This window comes from Eptatretus burgeri, chromosome 10, assembly GCF_056783735.1.
Source record: "Eptatretus burgeri isolate ZD-2024b chromosome 10, Ebu_testis_v1, whole genome shotgun sequence".
Lineage (NCBI taxonomy): Eukaryota > Metazoa > Chordata > Myxini > Myxiniformes > Myxinidae > Eptatretus > Eptatretus burgeri.
Genome location: NC_140970.1, coordinates 90,050,436 through 90,077,935, shown reverse-complemented (window position 1 = coordinate 90,077,935; position 27,500 = coordinate 90,050,436). Strand labels below are relative to the sequence as shown.

The 27,500-nt window shown below is 41.9% G+C and overlaps 1 protein-coding gene across 4 annotated transcripts in view; it reads right to left on the bottom strand.

The window, feature by feature from the left end:
• The window catches only part of LOC147019084 (agrin-like), a 182,989-nt gene that overhangs the window by 36,927 nt on the left and 118,562 nt on the right, over positions 1-27,500 (bottom strand). For all 4 annotated transcript variants that reach the window (XM_085899319.1, XM_085899320.1, XM_085899321.1 and 1 more), the window contains 8 exons: positions 18,754-18,856; positions 17,746-17,883; positions 17,447-17,593; positions 15,702-15,814; positions 14,783-14,906; positions 7,142-7,261; positions 5,383-5,493; positions 1,534-1,633 (listed from right to left, as the gene is read on the bottom strand). In XM_085899319.1, the coding sequence (XP_085755445.1) occupies positions 1,534-1,633; positions 5,383-5,493; positions 7,142-7,261; positions 14,783-14,906; positions 15,702-15,814; positions 17,447-17,593; positions 17,746-17,883; positions 18,754-18,856 (956 nt within the window). The remainder of the gene's footprint in view (positions 1-1,533; positions 1,634-5,382; positions 5,494-7,141; positions 7,262-14,782; positions 14,907-15,701; positions 15,815-17,446; positions 17,594-17,745; positions 17,884-18,753; positions 18,857-27,500) is intronic.

Sequence of the window (27,500 nt, the reverse complement as noted above, 5' to 3'; positions counted from 1 at the left end):
TTTCCGCGCTCGCGCACGGATCAAAGAAGCAAGGCAGGAACAACAAGCTCGCGACTCGAACCAGAAGACCAACATGAAGACCAACCCTCGACCAACACTACTCAAAGTCCGTCCTGTCCGCCTTTTGCAACGCGGGGCTCCGCCCTGTTTTCGGCCCCGCCTCCCTTCGAGCTTCTTGGAGAAGCCTCTTGAAGGGGGGCGTGACCTCTCGCTCCCCCTCCACCCCGCGCCGTGTGGGGGCCGGGGCCGTCAGTCTTGGCTCAGAGCCAGGGAATTATTCCCCCAAAATCAGACCCCCCCCCTTTACATGACCTTTGACCCCTGCTCGGATCGCACCTCCCCCACACCGAGCACGGAGAATTTCGACAGGAGAAACAGGCGGGAAAACCCCCAAGCATCGTTGTTGGTTTTTGTTTGTTCCCGGAGATCGTAACCGCACTCAGGGGTTTCGGGGAGACTCAGGGGAGTCGACGAAACCCTTATTTTTTGAGTAATTTTGATCGGATCGTCTTCAAACTTCATGGGAATATAGTTCATGGTCTGGCGCTCAGCTGATTAATTTTTGGTGGCGATTGGCCTTGACCTTCATCGTTAGCGCCTTCGGTCAAACATATTTGACCCCAAGGTCAAATATATTTGACCCCAAGGTCAAATTTTCAAGTTTTAGGAACCATATCGTGTAGTACCTCAAATTGAACACCTCGATGAGTGCTTTCTAGATATGTCAGGCTTGAGACATTATGATGTCATTTGGTGACGTTATGAGGCAAACACATATTTTTCATGGTTACTCTGTAGAACGATTTTCATCGGAATCTCTCGTAGGCAGATATTCCTCAAGGAGTCGCTCCTGGTGGATAGCAGCTCTGTTCACCTCAGTGTGACCTTAAAGAAGTCACACGTGGTCACCTTTTGGCAAGATACGGGTCACCCTGCGGGTGATATTGGTTTATTTTATGTTCTTAATAACTCTCTTATTCATGAAAATAAATAGCACAAAAACAATGCACAAACATGTTAATTAAGAGTACCATTCGTTTGACAAAAAGGGGTGACAAGAAAAACAAGACCCAATCACATCTCTCATCTGTAATTGAGTGGGAAGTCACAAAGCCAACCTCCACTAATTAGTGGAGGCAGGAGAAGAGGGGGTATGAGTCTGGAGGGAGGGGAATGGACGGGAGGAGGCAAGGGTGGGAGGAGGGAAGGGGTGAGGTGTGAATCCGGAGGGATGGCAATGCGAGTCCGGAGGGAGGGGAAGGGGTGGGAGCAGGCAAGGGTGGGAGGAGGGAAGGGGTGGGGTGTGAATATGGAGGGATGGCAATGCCCATTGAAACTAGTTATGCTGATACTGTGTATTATGGAGCGAGGGGTCAGGGTGGTGTGGGATGAGAGAGGGGAAGGGATAGGAGGAAGGAGGGGAAGGGATAGGAGGAAGGAGGGGAAGGCGAGGGAGGAGGGACCCGGCGTTGCCCAGTAATTAATAATTTTCACAACACGAAACACAATGAGGTATTTAAATAATAAACTCACGGATAATTGTTGAGCATGGACTTCAGGCTTGGTCTCTCAATGAAAGATGTCTTTCCGTTGAAGAAGGGAATGAAAGATTGCACCCAGCGCTGTTCAGGTCCTGTTTGATCAAACACACACGAGAGGAGCTATGATTGTTAGATCATACATAAACTAGAAATACAACATTTGTTAAAATGTACAAAAACAGGAAAAGCCACCCACTTACAAATGGAATCTTTGTAATATTGTCTGATGTGGACATGTCTTGTACACTCCCCTCTATATGGGAAAGTTAGAGGTCATCTACATATAGCATATGCCTGCTGGGTTTTGGGGAGGGTGGCATAGAAGGGTGTTTGGGTTGTTTTATATTCGGTTCGTACCAGGGTAAATGGTTACAAACTAAATGAACAAGTAGGTCGTGTATTTATGTGTCACGATCATCGATCGATATCAAAATAATTTTTCTAAATCCTTTTTCTTCTTTTGTCAAAATGACACGATGAGGGTGTGTGTGTGTGCTCATGACAAATAGATGACGTCATTTACAAATCCAGAGAAAATAAGTTAATAGTGTTGCACACGGCGGCAGGGGGAAGGAGATTCCTCGTGTTGCTGATACGGTGTATTAAAGAGGGAAGGGTCAGGGTCAAAATGTCTGAAAGTATTAGATGTGGATGACTCCTTAAGCTGGTTGTTCTGCCTGCTTGCATTCTGTTGTGGACGATTAAAAAAAATCTCAAACTGCCTTTTGAAAAGGGTGGGCCATTGTGAAGTGATACCCAGGCCAAATTACAAACTCCCCTGCTGACTACAACTGGACAAGAGATGGGTATCATTGGCTGACAATGTCCATTGAAACGCTACGAGTTCAAAATACCAATGTGACACACCAGACATTCTAATAATGGTCAAAGTATGTGGGCAAGCAGACAAAACTTGAACTAATGCTCACATCTGCAATATTTACACAAGTACAGCATCCTTGACCACTTTACAGTCAGAATAACAATTGTGAATCTTCCTGAGGCAAATGCTTTTGGAAGCCGACAAATCCAAAGCGTAAGTGCATCATAGATCCATTTCCACAAATGGTCATGTCACTGTCGGCTGTTATTATCTTGGTGACTGAAATGATTACAATTTTAATGGTTAGTTATTATTTATAGGACTTCAGTGATCACCGTGTAAAGCAAATTCCCTCTTGAAAGAGTCACAAAACCTCAAAGCAACCGGGACTGTGTACCAGGACTAGTGAAACGGAAGACCAAGAAGGAACCCGAAGAAGTAAAGAACAAAGATGGAGTTATCAGGAGGAACCTGGATAGGATTCAGGTTTCAGCTGCTCTTTTCAAAAAAACAAAGACACTCAGATCATGCTATTCTAAAAATAAGGGCAATACCCCTGGGCACTCACCTGGAAGAATAATTCCATAATGATACTTAGGAGGAAGTAAACATGGGATGGAATCAGCAAAATGTACCAATGAACCAATGTTATAGCAAATACCAATTTTGGGGGGCAAACCCCACCCCGTAAACTCCCAAAGACACCGATTTTTTTAAATAGCGTGAACAAACTTTGGTTCAGCATGGGTGATGAAGGTTGTGGTCAATTTTTATGAAAATTGCGTTTGAAGTTTCTGAGAAGAAAGCAAATACCTATCTTGAGGGACAAATCTTCACAACCCCCCATCGACCACTATCGTTTTTAATGGTGTGAACAAACTTTGATGCATCACAGGTGATGAAGGCTGTTGTCAAGGTTTATCGAAATTTCATGTGTAGTTTCTGATAAGAAAGCAAATTCCTAATTTTGGGGGACAATCCCCCCCCCCCTGCCGTAGACCCTCCTAAGGCCAATTTTTTTAATGGTGTGAACAAACTTTGGTATATCATGGGTGATGAAGGTTGTAGTCAAGTTTCACCAGAATTGCGTGTGTAGTTTCTGAGAAGAAAGCAAAAACTTATTTTGGGGGGCAACCCCCATAGACACCCTTATGGCCCAATTTTTTTGAATGTCGTGAACCAACTTTGGTACATACCTGGTGATGAAGGTTGTGGTCAACTTTCATCAACATTGTGTGTGTAGTTTCAGAAAAGAAGTTGCAAGGGTTTACCGACGGATGGACAGACGGACTAACGACGTACCATCCCATAAGCTCCACAGAACTTCGTTCCAAGTGAGCTAAAAAATATGTTAGCAACTTCCGTCAAAACTCTGTTTCCTCCTCTAAAATCTCATTTCCTTAACTCCCTGGTCTGGTACCCCTTTGCCCCCATCTCCAGACACCTCATCTCCAGACGTGTTGAGGAGATTGGCAGGAAACCATGGTGTAACCGTGTACCAGCAATGGTTGTTGCTGCTCTGAAGCGCTTCTCAAGGTCATACTCCATTGCATTTAGTTGGATTTCTTGTGATATCACAAAGAAGAATTTGATCATGATGTAGGCAAATACTGTCTTCTGAACTGAAAGTAATTCCTGATCTCCATGAAATCAATTCTTGTGACTTCTCCAAAGCAGCAACTTGTTTTAGCCCAACCTTCCTTGTATAATTAATAGGTCTTGTGACACTCCTGGTCTAATCTGGTTCCAACAGTGCATCTACTTGTCAAACTTGTGCCACTGGGCCCAGGTTTTTCTGCATCCATTTCCTTTGTTTCCTCCTCTCCTTTGTTCTCCAAACAGACAGACAGGTTGACTGTGCTGCTCCTAGTGTTGTGACAGACCATTACTCCATCTAGTGGTGTATGTCATAACTAATGACTTCAAATCGAGAACTGTAGGACATTTTTTTTTGTAATTAAAACCCAAGCATATGTTTGGATTATCATTACAAGAATTTATTTTTGAATAAAAAAAATGTACTTATAATTAATTTATGAGAAGAATAATCTAAGTTGTTACATAACCTCAGTTAATGCCCCCTGCATATTCACCATTTTTGGTCAAAGTGGCATTTTCAACTTTCTACAGATAGAAACATATGCATTTATCAGGCATTCTCATAACAGATGCTTAAATTTCATATGCCAGTTTATAAATATCTGCAGTATCACTTTGCTTGAGTATTCAGTTTCAGATTTATAAGCTCATGAATATGAAAAAAGTGAATAATTATTAAAAAAACGTGCATGTAAATAAAAATTTATTTTAATATGAAGCCATGGGCATTAGATAAAATTATTCGGTCAGTAGACACATCTTATGTGAGGCAATCTTTAGAAAAAAAATGAAGATCCTAAACCCCCAGCCACATGGTCAAACCAGGAGACAAAATTGGTCCATTTTGGAGCCCTCAGAGGCAAGGGCTTATGGTAAAACTTTTATAATTCATCACCTAACTGTATTATTCCAACAAAAATGTATCTATGGATAGATAATGACCCAATAATCACTGTTATGAGGAAAAAATTCTAAGTTGTTCCATATTTTCAGGAGGGCTCCTATAGTTTCACCTTATTTTAGCTCGTTTTGGCCCAAAAGCCATTTTTAGCTTCCTAAAGAGTGAGAAATATACATCCCAGAGGCTATCTGATGCCATAATTGAAAAATTTGGATGCCAATTAGTAAATATTTGCAATATTAACTTTCTAGAGGAGTCCATTATAAAATTATAAGCCCCTGAAGTTGAAAAAAAATGCGTTTTTCACATTTGGCATTTTTAGGGCCAAATTTCAAAGGTCTCTAGAGATAGATATTTTTTTAACTATGAGGAATTGAAAGCTAATCTTTTGCATGGTGAGTAGAGCCATATAGATCTACATTTAATAATTTTTCCAGCAAAATCTGAGGAGGTGACCTGGGGAGGTTTTTGAAATTTAGGTGAGTTGGCACGGAATGACCCTATAGTCGATACAGTACCTTCAAGATGCTTCGGCTTTTGAGTTTCTAAAGTTGCCATTGAGGTCGGGGCAGCCAAGGACTGGGCAGGAGGACTTTCAGCATCGGACTGCTCAGAATTCAGGTGAATCTCTGAAAAGGAAGAAACAATTTGGTATCAATGCATGTTCTTCATTAGGGTGGCCTGAGAAATCAATTATATACTTGAGGTTAAAGGTCAAAGGTAAGCATTCGCAATCAAGCTTTGTACCCTCTTTAGATTTTGTGGACTATTAATTGAATAGAATGAAAAAAAAACACACAATTCCGATTCAAGTAAGCTTTTGAATCACATGAAAGAAATCTTTTACAACCCAAAAATATATCAATAATACCTTAACGTTGGAGTCACCACATTTATGACAAAAGTGGACCAAAATCATTTCTGTCGTCCAGAGGTTAAGCAGTCTATCACTGATGCTAGCACTTGTATTTGGGGAATAAAGATCCGACGGTACCTTACGAAAAGAGTGAGCTCCTGTGTGATGGTACCCTTGGGTCAATTTCAAATTCTGGACTGCTATATCTGACCTTGATGGTGCCACTAGATAGAGCAATATCTGACTAATGTGGGCAACAGACAACACCAACCATCAAACAATGGAAACAGTGATGTACATATTCATTTTAAGATTTTTAAGTCTTTCAGGTGGTGGGACAAATGCATCAAGTTTATAATGTTCCCTAAAATTATCTGAAATATATTAAACAAGAAACACAGATCTAAAGATTGTGTTTGAGGGTGATGAACGACATCACCAGACTTGGTGGCGTCATGGTTAGAGCATCCGCACTGAATCTGGGAGGTCAGTGGTTTGAACCCTACCCCAGCTGGTTCATACCAGACTTTAAAGATGGTATGTGACTACGTGCTGCTTTCTTGCTTGATGCTCAGCATTAACAAAGGATAGAACATGGACAATCAACCATACGTTGTCAACCACTGCACAGGCGTGATGGTCTCATTGCATCCTCCTGCGTTGAAGTTCCTTGTAAGGAAACTCATGTTATTAGTCCCTGTTGGACTTAGTTTGAAACGGGGGTTTATAGATTGGGTCTTGTTCGTCTGTGTGTTCATCTGTCTGCAGCCATATTCGAACATGTATGGACTGATTTTATTCATCCTTGACACAGACAAAATGTGATGGTATCATTTTTTTTTTGCAATTTGATCAAAGATGGCCGACCGGCGGCCATTCTAGTTGTAAAAACCCGGTGTTGAACGCGTCCTCAACCATTTCTCGGACATGCATTTACCGATCTTGTTCAAACCTGGCACACAGATAATGAATCATGGCTTACATATGCACATCATTTGTTTTTGAGATGAGATCCAAGATGGCCGACTGGCAGCCATTTTGTGACTTAAATGTGTCCCCAAATATTTCTCAGACATACATGGTCCGATTTTGTTCAAACTTGGCACAAGCACAGTACATGATGGCATGCACGTCCCCCTCACTTTATTTTGCGATCTGATCAAAGATAGCTGACTGGTAGACTGGCGCCCATTTTCATTGTAAATAAATATAGGCTTTAACTCCACACAACAAAATTACTAAAACAACGGGGGCTATAACATTTTATGCCTTTTTCTACTTGTTTATATTATCACAAGTTTAAATTGGAAAACACTATTTGCAACTGCCTCTCATCAGATATCATGGCATTAATGTCTTAACAATACGAAAACCGTATGATAATATTCAACAGTCGTCTAAGGAAAAGGTGCATTGGTTACCATGCTTATGGAGCCACACGATGGGCTCTGTAAGCTCAAATGACATCTCGAGCTGTGGTCCATCTTTATGCCCAGCTGATTGAAGCGCTTGTTTCACCACCTCAGCATTTACTGCAGAGTCTAGGAGAATGGGAACAATAATGTGTAATTAATCGATCAATTTCGGGGGTGTAATAGCAAACAGCACACTTGAATAAAGAATAACACAGGTTCACATTTTAAAGAAAATACAGAAGGAAATACTGTACAAGGAAACCTAGATACAGGCTCGGCCATCAAGCCTATGCTATCTCAAAACCCCGTCACTCCCACTTAATGCGAGTCGAGTAAGTAGAGGAAACATGGAAGGCCAAAGTGGGGCACACCATCTCTCAACTACATCAACATGTTGACAAAGAATATGGAACTGGAGACATGACCAGGGCAGAAAATCCAGAAACCAAGCACCTTGGGACATTTTTGGTTAAAAGTTGTTAACAAGCTGTTTTAACATAATTAAAGTGTGCTGAATCTAAATTTACTTGTTACCAAGCATAATTTTGAGTATTAAGGCTTCAAAATTGCAACTCAAATCGATACGTCAAAACACGTATTTTTTGCCAAAAAATGATTTTTCACTTGTACTGCAGTACTGCAGCATTTGTATTTCATTGATATATTTTACACTAAAACATCATATTTTGCAGTGGTAAAACAACATTTCATTAATACCCAATGTGCTCTGCAACTTACAGAACTTGCAGTACTTTTGATGATTACTGACTGTGACACATGTTGGAACTGCAGATTTATTGTTTTATTTGACATAATTATAAAGATCATTTTTTTTTATTGAAATCACATTTGTGTAGATATGAAAATGACTATATATTTATTGAACAAGAAACTGAATATGATATATATCACTGATTGTGTTTTAGTAAAACATTCATCATGTTCATTGAAGTTCAATATGACTACTGCAGATTGATATGAATATCGCAGAGAGAAAATAAAGCAGAATGTTCAGGGTAACTCTGTTGAATTTAACTTGTGGCAGCAAATATAATTGTAACATATTATCATCACTAGTCGATGATTCACCAACATTCAGACATGACTAGCATATACCCGTGCTCCGCACGGAGTTGAATTGGTGGAAAAAGGTGGATGAGGCATAATAGTTGATGTTATGGGAAGCTGGGGAGGGTGTCATTAGGGATGTGATGCACTATGGTTACCTGTCCTTAGTTTTTTAAAGGACCTCCCTGTAGATGACATTTTGAGTGAGTGTCTTGTTGCTGAATAGTCCTTGTGAGGAATTATTGTCCACTTTGATAGATATAGAGGAGTAACCTCTTGCACGTGAAAATGCAACATATAGTTGGCCATGGGAGAACATGGGGGCTGGGAGGTATATTCCGAGTTTGTCAAATGTTTGGCCCTGGGATTTGTTTATCGTCATCGAATATGCGAGTCTGACTGGAAATTGCATTCTCTGCAGTGTGACTGGAAGGTTGGTGTCTGATGGGGCAAGTTTAACATGATATAGGCCCAGCCCTAGACTAAACAGGAGCAGTGGAGGGTGACCGAGAATCAGAATGCAAATTTCAATGAACGGCACTTTTTGGCGCACATCCGACGATCGAACACCGCTTGGACGCTACAATTTGAAGATCACACACGCAAGACACAACACAGGTAACGATGGCAGTTGATATTGACAATTAATGTAATGAACGGCAGTTGTTTTGGTGCATCCGACAATCAAACACCTCTTTAATTTGAACAGTTAACACGCACCAATTCAAAGTACAGAATTTATTGTCGGACACCACGCTTTCGAAGAACAAAGAAAAGAAGAGAATCCGGGCAATGAAGGGATGACCTCATACCCGTTCCCTGGTTTCCCCGACCTTCAGATTATAGCCTTTGATGTTATCTGGACGTAGGCCTATTGCAACTTATTTTCGGGTGTTTTTAATATGTACGTTGGATTTCAGACACAAATTGACGGTCCAAGAGGGCATGTTCAGTCCGGGAAAGAGCCAATCGGGGTACATCATGTTGGCAGAGCTCTGGCGCTCATCGTTCCCCTCCTTCCACGCTGATTTTTAAAACATGACAACCATTGCTGATGTTCTGAGCTATATTATTTATTATCAGTTGTGTTTATGTTCAGCGTTTGATGCAATGACGACTCCCTTACTCGAGTTCATATTTTTTGGAAAGGTGGCAGCACTTACCGGACAGCAGTTCAGCGATGGCGACCGAACGGGAATAAATGCGGCCGTCGATGGGTTGAAAATCTTGTTGAAGCCACGTTGTCATCCAATTCCAGCTTCGAAATTTAGTGCATCGTCTTCGTCACATTAAGAAACCCCAGTATATGGGAAATGAGCACATTCCTGCCAGCGGTTTCGGATGAGAAACGTGAAAATTACGCGCAGACGTTAACAGAAATAAAATTTTTTTTAATAAATCTCTACTTTAAATACAATGTTTCTTGTGACATTTTTTGTGTCAAATTCACCTTCTGAGGTAGTTAGCATGTGCAGAAGAGGGTTTTACATTGCAAATGATGTTTTCTCGGAGTGGCATTACCACTCTCAGCGGTGACCTCACACGTCGCCATGCAAACGAATGTAAAAATTAGAAAATCGCCCAAAATTCCCAAACCTCTCCGTCTGGCGCGATCTCACATAGCCCATGCTGCTCATTAGACCACAGACCACCCGCATGCCGAAAGTGGCGACAATCCATCCGGCAGTTTTGGAGGAGATACGTCAAATTACACGCAGACGTTAACAAAAATAATATATAGATTCTGGGAGCAAATGACACTTCCATGCTCCAGTACATAAGAGGCTTGACTTACGACACTTGCATCGATCTGTACTACACCTCGTTTTACAAGAACATGCAATTACTTCAATGCAACTCTCTGGCACTGCTGGGAGGGACATCAGCTCTGGAGTAAGTTTTCCATCAACTAGTTTCCACCCTAATGCACTAGGTTCAGGTAAGCTGTTAGGATATGCACAGCATGCTTGCAACCACACCATTGCTTGGTAATGTGATTGCTGGATATGGTAGCAGAGGGCATCACTTGTTGGAGGAAGAGAGGACAATGAATGCGAACGAGTGAAGTATACGACTCTTGCCTTATCAACACTATCCACCTCCTCTAGACCATATATTCTGCACAGAAATTTTTCTGCAGCTGTAATTGTTTCTTGATTAAGTTCACCTCTTCCCAGATCTTTCAGCAGTTGATAGTGTTGCTGGAAGATCTTCCATGCAGTCTTCTTACTGTGCCCAGCTATGTAGCAAACTGAATCACAGCCTGTTAGGGCATGAAAGACAAGCAGTGATTCCAATGAAGATGATACATTATCAGGTAAGTCATCGATGATCTCATGTATTGGAATGTACTTTGGTTTCAGTGCTGTTCCACATTTCATCCAGAGGTTGGTGCATGGCATTGTATTGAAATATGCCAATGGTAGCACGACTATATCTGTGTCCCATGCTGACACGACTACATCCTGTGATTCACTATGAAGGCAATGAAGTATGAGATGTGTATCAGCTTCTTCATGTTTCGCTTTGAGACGAGAAGCATCTATTGATGGATTTGTACACTGGACCACATGTCCGTCATCAAATCCTCCAGCAACTACAATGATTTTTTCTTGTGGCACCTTTTCAATCAGTTGCTGGGAAAGAAACCTGGCAAGATCAGCTTTGTTTTGTGGGAGTGCCAGAAAGTTTTTCCAGTTGATGGGCAAAGGCACAGTTCGGTCTTCAAGTTTTTTTTACGTATTGGTCGAGCTGATTGATTCCGCCTTTCCCGTGTAGCAGATGTGATTGACACATCATAGTATCGATCGAATATGACATCTATTCGATCAAAATTTTGACCTGCTCGCAAAACAGCTTGAATATATGCATCGGCTAGATCACCAAATGTTTTTGCTCCTGTAGGTTTACCAAGTGACTGGACAAGAGCTGGTCCATCAATGATTGAAGAAGAACATCCTGTTGGTCTGATGTTTGCTGGACAGGTTGTTTGTGATGTTAATACACCCACCAGCAAGGACTTGTCTCCAAGTCGAAGAGATCCATTAGTTTCTGCCAGAGAAAGGGGGACTGGCATCAGTTCATGTTTTAAGATTTTTGGTAAATCCACTTGTCTTCCTGCTTCATATGACGTCACAAGGCGCTGTAGTATATTCCTATCTGCCTTCAGTATTTGTTCTTTCGCTGCACCTTTCCTGGAGACATTGTAAAGATCTGAGAATGTCCGTGCCTTATATCTAGGCACAGGGTCATGAAACTTGATCTTCATGTCAGCTACCTTAAATAGAATTCCTTAAGTATTGTTATATTTGAATATCAGAGAACTTGACATCATCACATCCCTGCAACATTGGCAGCAGTCTATTCTCCAAACTTCAGAATATCAATACAAATTTCATTATCTATTGTTCCATGCAAAACAGATCAGTTCAGTTGAAACATAACTAAAGCATGTTGATGTTCATGGTGCTGCATTCTTCCAAAATCTGAAAATCTCCAAATTTAAAATGAAATGCTTCATGAAATATAATAAACAAGTAACAAATATGTTACCTTCTGATTAAAAAAAAAGGTAACAACTCTTAAACAGCAAATAACAATTCACAAGCTATTTATAAAAAGACTAGTTCATTGGTCCAACACATGTTTGCACTTCGACAAAAAATCCCAATGAATCTTTAACAAGCACCAGCTGATAAACAAAGCCATATCTAATACATCCTGACCTTCACTGATCCAGTAAAAACCATTGGACAGATTTTGCAGAAAGTCAGCTCTAACAGCTTGACCATAGGTGGCAAACCTACAGGCATTCAAATGCTATCTTCGCATTTTGGAACATAGCAACATATCACAATGTTGCTGATTGTTCTGATACAATGTTATAAACACCAACAACCCAAACAACAATTCTAACAACCCAAAGCACAATTTTAACAGCATGTAATTTGTGAAGTGAAAAAAATTCCAGGATGATCATGCTGGAATATAATAAAGAAAATACATTATCGGGCAGACGAGGCAACAGCTTGGTACCAACTTTAAAATGTAAATTTGAACAAAAAAAAGTGTCAAAATAGAACTTGGTAACAAGCATTTTTTTAATTCAGCAAACTTGAATTAGATTAAATGTGTGTCTCAATAAATTAGATTAAATTAGCAAACTTACCAACTTTCAACAAGAAATGCCTCAACCTTTCTTATCAGGTGTCTTTTCAGATTTTCTGTCCAGCCTAACAGAGGAATTGCACACTGCAATGCTTGATCGAGAGAATGGAAGCTTAGGATCAATGTCATCTAAATTCAGACTAATATCTGACTGAAGAAGGTGGCGACGAAGATTAAGAAGAAGAGCAAGCCAATTATACAGCAAACCCCAAACAGGCAATTTGTCCAGGTACCAACACAACATAGCCTACAATTATTCTTGGAAGGTACCGTGGGATCTTTAACGTTTACAACTGAAATGCAGAAAGGAGATTCAGGGTTTTATACTGTATTCCCATCAGAAGAACAGCATGCTCTGAGATAATAATATAGTACGAATTACCTTACAATTGGAACTTCAACTCAGAGTAGGAGGCCATGACCCCTATCAAATATGTGCCTCCATTGCCAATGTATGGTTGTTTGTCCGTGCTCTATCCTTTTAAATGCTGAATATCAAGCAAGGAAGGAGCACATACTATGTTTAAAGCCTTTGGTATGACTCGGCCGGTGTTCAAACCATCGACCTCCCAGATGCAGAGTGGATGCTCCGAACATTTGACCACCATGCCTGCTTAGATGCAGCACCTTCTACCGATACTGCACCTGAATGAAAACATTATTTTCTTTATATCTTTGATGAACCATGTCATGTCGCACCTCAAAATGATCGGTGTGGACCATGGTATACAATGAAAATGTCAGAATTTATACATACCATAGTTTAATTAAATGGTACCGTCAGGGCCGAATTTAAGCATGGGCAAGCTGGGCAGTTGCCCACGGGCCTCCACATATTTCATGGAAAAAAAAATTGTAAGGAAAAATGTATTTGTGAGTGCCTGAATGGTAGCACACTACCAAACTGTAATGGTACTCGGTAGAGCGCATACCTCCGCCCAGCTAAAAATTTACGTTTTGTATCCCACTGATAAGCCAGATCTGCAACCGGACATTAACCAAAATCTCATCGGCTTGTTCTTGTCACCTACCCAACTCATTCACCAAGTTTTGTCAAAACTCGTCCACAACTTTTTGAAATATCGTGCGATATATCATTTTGCGCCCCATCTCTCAATCGTGAAGAACACTTACAAAATATAAAAAATTCTCGTATCTGGATCTGGATTTTCACCAAATTCAAATCAATTCGTTCTAGTCACACACACAACCTGTCCACCAAATTTCGTCCGAATCCTTTTGAGATATTCTGCTCACAGACAAACAGATAGAGGTGAAAGCATAACGCTCCGTCCACCTTCGGTGGTGGAGGTAATGAACTATTTTGTCACCCCAATCCATCTTCGATTTTCTCATGGAGGCATGAGAGCAGGATCAACAAACACCCTCCGAGACAAAGCCCCTAGATTCCGAGCGTCGGACAATGATAATTCATCGAGGCTGAGTAACTTTCCTTGAAGTTCCAACTCCTGAGTCCTCAACAAAAAATAGTCATGCAAATATAAACATATGAAACAAACTAAAGGACATCAACGATTTGCAAGTTCTGTCCTGCCATCTCATGGAGGATCTAATGATGCATCTATGAAGTCATAAAGAGATCTGTCAGAGTACCTACATTTCCTGCATGCACAAACAAGAACATGGATGGAAGGGGAAATTATGGAACATAAAAGTAAGCGCATCATACTAAAACACGCAATTTGGTGTCTGTCTGTTTGTTTGACCACTATACATTCAGCCGTCACTTATCGAATCTCAACCAAACTTGACAGGAGGACTAAGGGTCACACAATGGAGGTTGTAGTGACTTGATTTTCCCCCTTCCACATGTGGGTTTTCCACCTTGCATGAAATCCATGTTAAGGTGTATATCCATGTTAAGATAGCAAATCATGGCGTTTTTCCAAGGCAGCTTCTAATAACAGAAGTAATAACAACACCAATGATAATAGCATAATGTCAATGTTATTTCAAAAAACTGATAACACTAATAATTATTACGAGGAAGAGTCCGTGTTTTACCTGAGCTTTTGGGTTCAATCATAAAGGCCTTTTGATAGCCTCTAAGTTTACTTGTGAGTGTCAGGTGTGGCTGTGCCTTGTGAGTTTGAGTTCCCAGTGCAAATAATCCTGGGGATGGTGTGACCCTTTACAAGGCACGAGGCAAGGGACAATAATTATAGGGATGGTGTGACCCTTTACATATTATGTAGGCTGAAGGCAAAGCATGGGGGTAAATTTGAGGTGCAAAAAAATGGGATAAAGAGAAGGAAGAGTGATGAATGCACCTTTTTTGCATACCTAATATGCAGATGTGGTCCTGCGGAAACATGGGCATGGCGATAGTTTGAATAGCAGATCCCTGACTTTCCCAGAACCCATCCGTCCATCCCCATTCAACCAACGTACCCATGTCAAAGTGAGCATGGAAGGTGGCGAGGGCTTGCTGGCTCTCAGGAATTTGGGAGAGGGAGAGAAGCTGGAGAGAGAGGAGTGAAGAACCCGCCTCTGAATCGCGAATAATTCCTGAAAGCTGAAACAAAAGCACGAGGTATGACGATGGCCGCACCACAGCGCAGCGAAGCAGGATATAAAACAGCAAAATGTGATGATGTTGTCAATCGACTGGCTGCTCAAAAACATATTTACCTTTAGATCGTTACATCAACATCAATTGTTTCTTTGATTATGACACAGAAATTAGCATATTAAATCATTTGTCTGGTTATCTGACATGTAAGGAAATGAAGAGGGAACCATGGATATATAATACAACATATTTATTCCTTGCCTTAAATGGAATATCATAAATGATAAGTGTTGCTGTGAAGCAGAGATGGATTAAACATTGGAGTCATCTTCTTTTGGAAAGTGAAACAAGAATGCCAGTAATCAGCTTGTATGCCTGGTGTTGGCTTAATAGTTCGGGTGGTTGGCTTAGGATCCTAGGGTCCTGAGTTTAAATCCCGCTTGGCCATTGAATTAATACCAGGTTGGGTTGACTCAGCCTGTCATCCTTCTGAGGTAGGCAAAATGAGTACCAGCTTTCTGAGATGATTGAACCATTTGAATGTCCTGCGTCGGAGTGGCGACCCGTCCAGGATTGTGCGCAATAGCCCAGGAGACTGATTAGGCAGCACCGACGCTCTGTACAGAGTATGGTCCCAAAGGATGGATGGAATCAGCATGTAGAAAAAGGAATGACTATAATGACCGATGAATGCAAGTGTGTCTCACAGGCCAGAGGGTCACACCTCTGCTCTGTAAAGATACAAGTTAAACCAAGCACATATGATTATAGTGATTGTCTCACAATCTGATGCCTTACCACTCCGCTCACGCTGCTTAGCACCTCCGCGGCCTGCTCCGACTGTGGGTCAGTTAGCCAAGGTCTGAGCTCTGGACCTTCCAGATGTAGAGTGCCCGCCAACAGACGAGTCTCTGCTCACCGCAGGACACTCCGCAATGTAAGATATTTCTTAGAATACCATTTCCACATTTACCGTATCACGGTGGATGTTGTCATTCAACACTGAAACCACCCTAAGCACACCAGCAGTCATGTTAGTTATACCACATGAACAAGCTTTTGAACCACATTGACCCACCGTGTAGATCAGTGAACATCTTTACTCTCCACATATTGGCCATATCAAGGTGTGGGGGATCTTTACTCTCCACATATTGGCCATATCAAGGTGTGGGGGTGCATTCTATGGACGCGACATACCACAAACACAGTTCCCCAATGATCCCCACCTCGCCCAACACGTCTAACCATGCACTCCTGAGCCACCAATCCCTCTTCAATTTTCATTTAATAATTTAATTGAACCTGAATGAATTATTCATTGTCTAGTTATCCAGTTCCATCACGTCAGGGCCGACTTCTGATGGCATTCATAATCAGCTTCTTCCTCTTCTTCCTTCAACCAGACCCAGCATGGTTGACTTCTTTTGACTTTCGTTTTCTGCACATATGATGTGTCCAAAGTATGACAGTTTCTGTTTTAGCATCAGCCCTTCTAATGTACACGGTGGTCTAATTTCTTCAAGCACTGATTTGTTTGTTCCTCTTGCAGTCAGTTAATGGAATATTTAACATTCGTCTCCAACAGCACATTTCAAAAATGCCAATCTTCTTCCTTTCTTTCTTTTTCACTGTCCATGACTCACTTCCATACATTACAACAGGAAACACCAGAGCATTCAACCAGCCTCCTCATGGTTTGTATCATCACATCGTTGTCTTTCCAGATCTTCCTCAATCCTGCCATTGCTGTTCCCTCCCCCCCCCCCCCCCAATGTTGACCATTGATTAATTTCTCCTCTAGATTCTCCACTCACTTCAATCTTAGAACCCAGGAAGATGAAACCTTCCACTATTTCCACATGATAGTCTCACAATCTGAACATGTCAACCTTCTCAGTTTACAAGATTTTAGTCTTTTTTTACATTTCAATAAAGACCAACTTTTCACTTTCCTCCTTCACTGTCTATAGCAGTTTTATCAAGTCCTCTTACTTTCTGCCAACAAAGTACTTATTACTTTTATTAAATGTTTTACAACATTATTTCTAAAAACATTAATCTTAAAATGTAATGGTATAAAACACTCACCAGCATAAATACCTTTCTGCCAACTGATTTGAAAAATGTCAAGTCAGAGATGAAAGGTCTCTAACCATATGCTACCACATCTGGTGTGTGCGTATGTACGTGTATAATATTAATATATATATATATATACATATATATATATATATATATACACATATATGAGTTACAGACATAGCATCAGGACGATCTTTTTTGGACAAGCTTTCGGCCAAATTCTTCTCGGTCTTCCTCAACGAGAGACTCACTTGACCCCTTAACTTGCTCCCCACCATCATTCTGGTCACATATGAACATGCCCAATTTCGCCAGTTGTTCAGTTCAGGATCAAGTTAATTAGGAGCACCAGTGCTGGTAGTGTGCCGGCACAACTCACGTACCACCAGAGTGATTAGAAAATAGCGACAATCTAATAATATATTATCATTTATTGGCGTCAATGTTGCAGTTTTCACCTGGGCAGCCTAATCCCTGTTTGTTCTGAGCTGCCGTTCGTTCATCTGGACAGCAACCAAATGGAGCATTATCACAGCTGGAGCGCTCAAGGACAACCGACGTGGGTGTAGCAAGAGGGATGGTTGTCCCATCAACACCAGCAGTACCTACAAGGCGGCATGAACAGAATCCACAAGCTTCACAAGCACTCTCTCCCAAGCCACGAGTTTAGGGTCCGAAACACCGACATTTTACACATGGTTCATGGTTCTCAGCCAAACATACCAATCATAAAGAGAGACGGTACCACAGAACTTACCAACTGCCAACTCTCCACTGCTCTCTGTGTCCCTGCCACTCCCCTCCAGTTCCCCACTTCCTTGATCAGCGTCCGGCCATGACACATTGTCTGTGGGCACGTACAGTGATGTAGTAGGAGGTGAGAGCATTACGGTGGCTAAAGGGTTGTTGAAGAAATGTTGGAGAGCAGAGGAAAGGGGGACACATGACTGTTTTGCTCACACTCAGTAAAACATGATCCTGAAAACGTGTGCTATGTGCAGCACGTGGCACCTGTATGCACGAGTGCTTGTATGAAGAGGCAACAAGTGAAATGGAATTGAAAATCAGTTGGTCTTTAATCTGCATCAAAGATTGCCAATGGCACTCAAATAACTGTCAAGATCACACACCGTTTAACCCCAGCTTCTTACGATTAGTTTACGTGCAACGTGTTGCTGTGCAAAACAACCTGTAAATCTTCAACTTGCACCCTGTTCATGCAGCCTGAAGAAATGCAGTGATACACATGTGGAACATGCAAAATCATATTTCTAACAAAGGTCCATCTGTGCACAAAGCTGTGGACAATGTATGAATGCAAGGGTGGGAATTTGGTGAGGGTAGGAGCATACAGGAAGTTGTGAGATACAGGTAAAGCTGTTGTTACAGTAACGTTGATTACCACATAAGCCATGCAATACAAAAAAAAGAAAGGCAAGGACGGCAGACAGAAATGGCAAGAAAATAAAAGAAATAAAACATGAGGGGTCAACTTGGTGTTTGAAAAGAAAAGGTCGTCGTTTGAAGTTGGATTAGGTGAATGGTTTTGGCAACCGACTTGTTAGATCTGAAGTTGAGGTGCAAGTCTCTTGTTGGGCTTTAGATTAAAAGATGAGTAGCTGATTGAATGGCAGCTTGGGGTTAGCTATGAAGCATGATGGCCCACAATGTCCATGGCTTGGCAGTTAAGGGTTAATGCTGAAAGAACGAAGCCACCACAGTCAGTGCAAAGGAATGGTTTTGAGTTGGGTGATGTGCAGCTGACCGGTGCATGACCCAACATGGACCATGGTGACATCAACGCCAGAGCAGGCAGAAACAAGAAGGTGGCAGTGGCTCTTGTAGGTCATGTTATCTGAGCCGCACACCTGCGTGGGTAAACGGTCATTACATTAGAGGTCCAGCTGGGGAGGTTAGGATATAAAGACCAAAAATAAAATCCTACAAAAAAATATTTTGCTTCCGGTTTGTTCTAACATCAGGATTGCTTTAATTACACACGTGTGAATTACCTGTTTACAACAGTCTATTTGTTTGATTTGCTTCCGTTTCATAAGTATCCCTTGGCAACCCTGATGGACCATCTACCAGAATGGTACGAGAAAGCAACTGAAGGCACTGGCAAGACACCATACAAATATCAAAGATGCTATGGTGATTATACTTTATACCACCTGAAGGGAAAGTATTGGTGCAAAGTAGAAAGCAATTAGTGTCGAGATTCAGGCACAAACACAACTCACAAGGGATAGATGTGGAGTTGGCATTTTGAAAGATGTGTTGCAGACATTATTGCTGCGGTGCATGGATTCTGTTGTTCAGGGCTTAAAACAGGTAGGGATGCCACAAATGTTTTGTATCCACTGATAGGCCGGATCTGGATTCAGACCTGAACCAAAATCTAATCGGCTTGTTCTTGTCACCTACCCAACTCATCCACCAAGTTGTCATAATCCATCCACAACTTTTTGAAATTATTATTTTGTATGCAGCCTGTGACTGCTGGTTGCATCATTGCTGGAGTGTACGACTGTGTTGTTCATGCAGTGCCCCGTTTCCAGTAAGCTGGTACTCATTTTGCCGACCTCGGAAGGATAACAAACTGAGTAACGTTTTGAAAGATCGTGCTATATACTGAATATCGTTTTTGGCGAATCGTGAAGAATCGCTTTTAAAATTCTAGTAGTCGGATCCAATCTGGATCTTCCCCGAAATCAAAACAATTCGTCCTTATCACACACCCAACCTGTCCACCAAGTTTCGCCCGAATCTGTTCCCAACTTTTTGAGATATCCTGCTCACAGACAAACAGATGGACAAAGAGGGGTGAAAACATAACCTCCGTCCACCTTTGGTGGCGGATGTAATAATCCAAAATTTAAGTTGGGGGCTCCTTTTTCATTTGGAATAAAAATACATTTGTAACTTCCTTTAAATTTATCTGAAGAAAATTAAATCCTCATACAACAGATAAATTTTTTTTATACAAGATTGAGGCTCGTGGGAGAGCGAGGTTTGGGGAGTAAAAGGGCAACAAACTGATAGTGGGCCACAGTTGGAAACAATAAGCAAGTGCATAAATGAACGGAAAAAGAGGAAAGATAAGGGAGGAAACATTAACCTGGAAGCAATAGGGTTTGGTGAGGTTAGGTATGGTTAATGGGGGATGAGATGGTGGTGGACCGCTTGTTTGAGACCCTGGAGAGAAGAATGCGATTGAATGGTGTCCAAAAGGGAGTTCCATAAGACAGAGAAAAGGGGAATAAAACAGTTGAGGTGTGCAGTCAACTTGGATGTTAGGAGTTAAAGCAGGAGGGGGTTACGAGAGGACATGTCAATTTTGGGGGAGCAAGGGAGGGATGGAGAGCTGAGAGAGCAGAGAGAACAAGACCTGAGCCGAAGCAGTAAATAAAGCAAAGAGGCCACTGATCTGTCTGCAATCCGAGTCACAGGCCTTGAGCTGCGGCTTCATCGTAGGATATTCAAACAATGTTGAAAAAAAAATTTCGATACCACAGTATCCAGAGAGACAGATGTGATGCTGGGAGCAGGACTTCAGTGAACTCTGGACAAAGGCCTTGGTGGCTGTGAGTAGTTCTGATTTTTTTAAAGGCTTTGAAGAATGGAGGATCCCAAGTCTAAGGCTGGCTCTGGAGGGCAACTTTATGATGTTGTTGGCCCAAGAGATCCCCATGGCTGATGGTGAGGCATAGAAGTTCAAAGGACTTGATCGCTTCCACTGACTTTCGATTTAAATAGACAGGTGGGTTTGTTTGGTAATCTTGCCGGATTAACATGGTGAGACTGAGATTTTCCAGGATTTAAGGACATGTTCCATCAATCAGACCAGCATCTAATCAATTACAGATTAGCAATGAATGATGTAGCTGCAGTCTGCCTAGCAGTGTGATGGAGTGTCCACGTACACATCCTACTCACATGGACATTCAGACGAATACATAAGATCCAACACAGGAGTGGTAGGTGTGACAAACACAACCGCAGAGCTTGGCGGGAAGTGCTGTCACTTTACATACTGAGCTTGGGGGTAGTTGCTGGCACTCTGGGTACCAATAACGCCAAAATAATGGTGGCACCTTTCTCACCGCATTCAGTGTGACATTTCCTAGGGAGGAATTTCCTCCTTTTTTCTATACATTGTTGAGGTTCATGGAAGAGTGAGTACACTGAACGGATCAGGATGTAACAAACAAAAAGAGGATGCAAAACATGCAAAACAGGATGCATAAGGAACAGTAGAATGCACAGAAAAACAGCACGAGAGGGAAGGGGAACACCAACAGCAGAGTCGAAGACCAAGTACCAAGATGGAGGGAGACTGGGACAAACAATGGGTGTGAGGAGGAATGGAGGACAGGAGAGGTCAGATTAGCCTTCCAGGAAGAGAAGACAAATTTATTTCAGAGTAACAACCTCACCACAAGATTCAGTGTACCATGGGTGGGAAGAGGGGTAGGATAATTGAAGACGAGATGGGATGAATCTGTGCATGAGAGTAAGTTTCTGTGGAATAATTCCCAGGCTGAGTTAACAGCAGGGGCAGTAGATATGGGAGACCAGTCCTGAAGAGAGATGGCTGTTTGCAGTCCCTACCTCCCCATGGATGCCCACCGACGGGGATTGTCCATGCTCTATCCTTTTAAATTCTGATTATCAAGCAAGGAAGCAGCACGTACTATTTTTAAAGTCTTCGGTATAACTCGGCCGGGCTTTGAACCACCGACCACCCAGACTCAGAGCGGACATTCTTACCATTACCAGTGCAGGGAGCATATGTTTGCATGTTGGCAAATTATGTTAATTTGTGGCACCAAAGTTTTTCTGACTCAGAATGTCCCACTGAACAAGAAAATCTTTGGTGCCAAATTTTTAGAGATATTTGACTACGTTTTTTTCAGGTATATACATCAGAACATATAATTGACCGATTCAGCAAAAAAATTTGACATGATTTTCTTTATATATTTGATGAACCATGTCATGTAGCACCTCAAAATTATCGGTGTGGACCATAGTATACAATGAAAATGTCAGAATAAATACATACCGTAGTTTAATTAAATGGTACCGTCAGGGCCGGATTTAGGCATGGGCAAGTTGGGCAGTTGCCCAGGGGCCTCCACATATTTCATGAAAAAATAAATTGTAAGGAAAAATGTATTTGTGAGTACCTGAATGGAAGTTGGTAGTTAGTGGAACAAATATAAGATATTCATCTTATCTCATTCTCTATTTTATATAGAAGTTCAGATTCTTTGTTCTTGAAAAATATACTTCATGGATGACTGTAAATATGTCTTGTCACCTTTTTAATATTCCAAGGTAGGGTGGGCCTCCACCACTGAAGGCTGCCCAGGGGCCACCACATGTCTAAATCCGGCCCTGGGTACCGTAAAATCCAAGAAGGCCACCTCTAAATCATGAAATTCAACTAATTGGCATACATGTATATATTGTTGCGAATTCGCGCCCGCCGGCGTGCGATCGGCCACGTGACTCGAATCGCGGCACGTCGCCCACCGGACGGACAATTCTGTCGTGACCCTCTCGGACTAACGCCGGGAGCTAGTCATGGGTGGGCCTTTCAGCCTCACCACGATCGTGCCAATCGGCCAACCGCGTGGGAGAGGGTTGTTCGCCAAACTCGACCTACCTAAGTACCCACGCGGATGGTAAACCGGGCGATCGCACCTCGCCGCAGGTCGACTCCGGACACGGGCTGCTTAAGCGGTCCGTTCTGTACTATCGGGATAACCGAGCGGTGTTATCGTCGGCCTCGACGGTTCCGATTACTTATCGGGCGTATTAAGCCCACTACGAACCCTTTACGTGAAGCAAGATGGAGATTCAACAAAGGGAAGGACGCAGCGAAACGGGGAACAAGTTCACACAAGCACTTTATTCACACAGACACAGAGCACACATATACAGCCAAACAGTCAGAATGCACATATATCAATTTAAAACAACAACAATGCAGAGCTACGACCGAATACGCGAACACACGGCAACACTTAAAACAATACTACTTGACGGACGGCGCCACCCACAAACATTTACACAAAAAGCAAAGGAAAAGGAAAAAGAAGTCGCGACTTCCCTTTTCGTGGCCGGTGAGCCCCTCTCCCACGACCGTCAACGTGGTCGCGCCTGGCCCCGACCTCTCTCGCGGCCGGCGAACCCTCTCTGGCACTCCTCGTCCAGACGCGCAGGTCCACCTCACAACCGGCGCTGCCGCGTCTCCCTTCCGTGCCTTCGTGACAGGCCACTCGCCAAGCCGCGGGCGCAGGACTCTTCCCCCGACGAGACAAGCAGACAGGAAGCCTCGAAGAACCAACTCAACCCGAACCAACTCGACCAACAACCTGACCAACAACGCGACCAACAACTCCTCAAGGTCCGTCCTGTCCGCCTTTTGTAGCGCGGGGCTCTGCCCTTCGCTCCGCCCCGTTTTCGGCCCCACCTCCCTTCGAGCTTCTTGGAGAAGCCTCTCAAAAGAGGGGCGTAACCTCTCGCTCCCCCTCCACCCCGCGCCGTGCGGGGGCCAGGGAAGTCAGTCTTGGCTCAGAGCCAGGGAATTATTCCCCCAAAAAGAGGCCCCCACCATTTCTCACCTTTGACCCCCGGCTCGGATCGCACTTCCCCCACACCGAGCGCGGAGAATTTCGACGGGAGAAACATGGGGAAAACCCCCGAGCATCGTTGTTGGTTTTTGTTTGTTCCCGGAGATCGTAACCGCACAGGGCCAACTGAATGGCGAGTGGCGAAGATGTGGTAGCGTAGATGGTGGAGGTAGCGTGGTTGTAGTGTGGTTGGCGCTGTGGTGGGGATGGCGCGGTTGTTGAGATGCTGTTTGTTTGAAATAATAGATAGAACAGAAAAAATGGCTAACTCAAAGCGTCGCAGCCCGGATGGATCACATAAATTCCCTCTATACAACGGGTTTGGGCTAACTACACATGTACTTAGAGATATCTCACCTGAGGGCCCTTTATGGTGTATTGCAAATTTCCACAACCGTAACAATATATATATATATATATATATATATATATATATATATATATATATATATATGCAAAATTTAAGATAACAACACAGTCTATTTGTTGTAATAAATTACAGTTGTTGATCATGAGGAATCCCATTTCAGAAGAGTTATTTGATTGGATATATTTAAATACAACTTAGCAGATAATTAATTAAATAATTAATTATTATCTTACTATTTGCTGATTATACATTTTTTAGAAAATAGACAACATCGCAGCTATATAAACTATATATTAATTCCCTGACAATAATTTTGTGCATAAGATTCAAAATTTTCTTTATCTTTCAGAGAGTGGATGACATCGCAGTTATATTAATCATAATACTCGTGCATAAATCACACAGTCATACCAATACAATCATTATGTGCATTTGGTTAACAAGTTTGCTTTACCTTTCTTGCTTCTGTTTATTTCAGATGTACTTACTTATGCTGTACCAGACCACTAATCATAACAAGGACAAATATGTCCACGAGCAGCGTCCGAAAGGTTTTGTCGGCTAAAAAAAAAAAAAAATTTTTAAAACAACAACTTCCGATATTTTGTCACATGCCTTGATTAAGCCAATAGCGAAACGCGTCATAATGTATTTACATATTTACGATATATCATGTATTTACGAAATAAATAATGTATTGACGAAATTACAATACGATAAATGGAATAATCTTTAAATAGTAACGTGAACTTTTCGAAACATTAAAGCAAATGTCCGAATATATTTAAAAGTTCATGATAGACGCTCTCAAAAGGCACCGTCTATGTGAGGATGTGTACATGTGCTCAGCATTTAGGGAGATCCGGATCTTGTATATACAAGAGCCGAGTCCTAGAGATTAAGGTTTTGTCTTCACAAGAACAAGAAGAAGAACAAGAAGAAGAACAACGCCAAGCTCTCTATGAGCAGCGTTCACTACACGAGACGCTGCTAAAAATTGAGGTATATCTCTGAAATCAAAATGGACAAACCTCATTCCAAGCATCCTAGTGTAACTTCAGAGACAAACTATGCAATATGTCTGAAGTGTCAAGTTCCAGGTGGACAATTGTTTGCCAATCCCACCTAATATGACAAGTTCCTGGACAGTGTTCATGAGCGTGCAGGTTATGGTGATCCTGGTTATCTACCATTGAGCAGCAGACTCTGGGTAGTTGATGCATCAGATCTTCAATCATATGGGGCGTCTTGGCACAGGGAGTGCTTTCAAGAGACTTGCATAAGCTCAAAATTGATCAAGCGAAGATGCGATTTCAGAAAAGTACAGCCACCAAAGATTCTGCCATTCTGCTATCATCTCCAGTAGGCCGTCCGTCATCTTCCTAAGCATCAAAATGTGATGATAACTCACCGCGTTCAGATGCCACAACAGGGACGAAGCCATTCACCCGATCATCATCAGTCTCACATAACAAGATGCAATGTATATTCTGTAGTGGAGATGGAACGACAAAACAATTGCATGAAGTGTGTTCATTTGACGTTGGAAAAAAAAAATCTACGACGCTGTCCAAATCAGTGATAATGATGAATGGAAGGTTCGATTACAAGCCATATCACCAAATGACGCTCGGGCCATAGATGTAAAATATAATCTCCCCTGCTAAGTGAAACATGTACAGCGTCAACCACAGCAACAAACATTGAATCCTCACCAAGTGGATCAGAACCAAAGGACTATTCTTGCCAACATCGAGTTCTTCAATGTATTGAAAAATGTACTTCACTCTGACATTGTTTCAATGAATGATGACACCAACACCTACATTGGCATCCACAGAATGCATGGAGTGGTAGGAGGAAAATTGATTCAGAATAAACATGTTAAAGATCTGATCAAGACACACCTTGAAAATGTTGAATTCTCACGTCCCAGTGCGAGACAATCTGAAATGTTATGCTCCAAGACTACAAAAGATTCTGCCATCAGAAAGGAAATTGACTCCCAAAGTATGGAACAGAACATGAAAAGCATTTTTGAATGTGCGAATACTCTTCGAAAGGACATTCTTCGTGGCAGAGAAACGTCATGGGTCTTTGACGGATCACTTAACAGTGGTAGTAGAGATGATAACGTCCCAGCATCCTTGACAGCACTGCTCCGATGGGTGTTAGAAGGGCCATCCATGTCCTTGGCTGATGAACGTGCAAACCACATTGATAGAGCAACCATCAACATTGCACAGAACATAATTTTTGAAGTGAAAACCCAAAGGCAAGTGACACATATACCCAAGAATGTGAACTCATTTGCAGAATCTGAGAAATTGCCACCTACAATAGGAGCACTGGAACAACACATCAAGCGAGCTCATTATCAGGCTATGGTGTGGTACCATGATGAAATAGCCAAACCCAAACTACCAGAACCATCAGAATATGGTTGGACATTAGAGAACAACCTATACAGGCCAGTGATAACCCATCTACCACCTGCACCAAAGGCTGTGCTGGAACTTGTGAGGTGCAAATGTGTCAAACAAATGTGCAGAACGGCACGTTGTTCCTGCAAGCGAGCAAATGTTGTATGTACAGAGATGTGCACTTGTGAGGCATCAGATGACATCTCTGAGAACACTCAACAATCAGCAGCCTCTGATTCAGATGACAGTGATGATGAACTATAATGATGAACTCTGAAATAATATAAAATATAACACTTAAGTTGGCCAAGCGGCATGCACCAATTTTGTTCAATAAATTTGAAAATACACGATATTTTCCATATTTTAAAATATATAACAATTTATACAAGATAAATAGCATGATAATTTCCTGCCAAAATTACTCTGTACATCTCACCAGTCATTTTAAGGTACTATATGACATACTTATAATTAAGTTTTGAAAAAATCAATTTTTGTTATAACACGATCACGGTCATCTCGTATTTTCTGGAAAAAAATCATACTAAACATGCGTAAAAAAATTGGCACCAAGATTTTTCAATATCAATATACTCCTGTAGTCACAAAAAAAAACCTTGCAACATAAATTAACATAGTTTGCAAACATGACCATGTATCTCAACATATGCCCCTGCACTATACACCAGAGTGGACACTTGAAGAGGAAGATGTGGAGTCATCTGCAAAAAGGAAGATAGGTTTTTCCAGAGCATCAGAGAGAGAGGGACCTTGAAGTTTCACATATTGTACCGCCAAATCAACATGTAACAACATTATAGAAAATTGGGAGTAACGGTGTTTCGGCAGGGCTATGAGTTACTTTAATGATGGGGATATTGAAGAGCTTTCACTCAAAGAGATGAATATCAGAACACCGAGTTCAACACGAGATCAAACAAAATGTATGAAGAAGACCAAAGGGTAGGCCTGTTCACGAGCCAGCTGACAAGACTGAAAGCACCCGTGACAGAATGGTCCTAACCCAACAACGAGCATGAGTTAATCGGGATAATTTAGCCACAAATTTTTA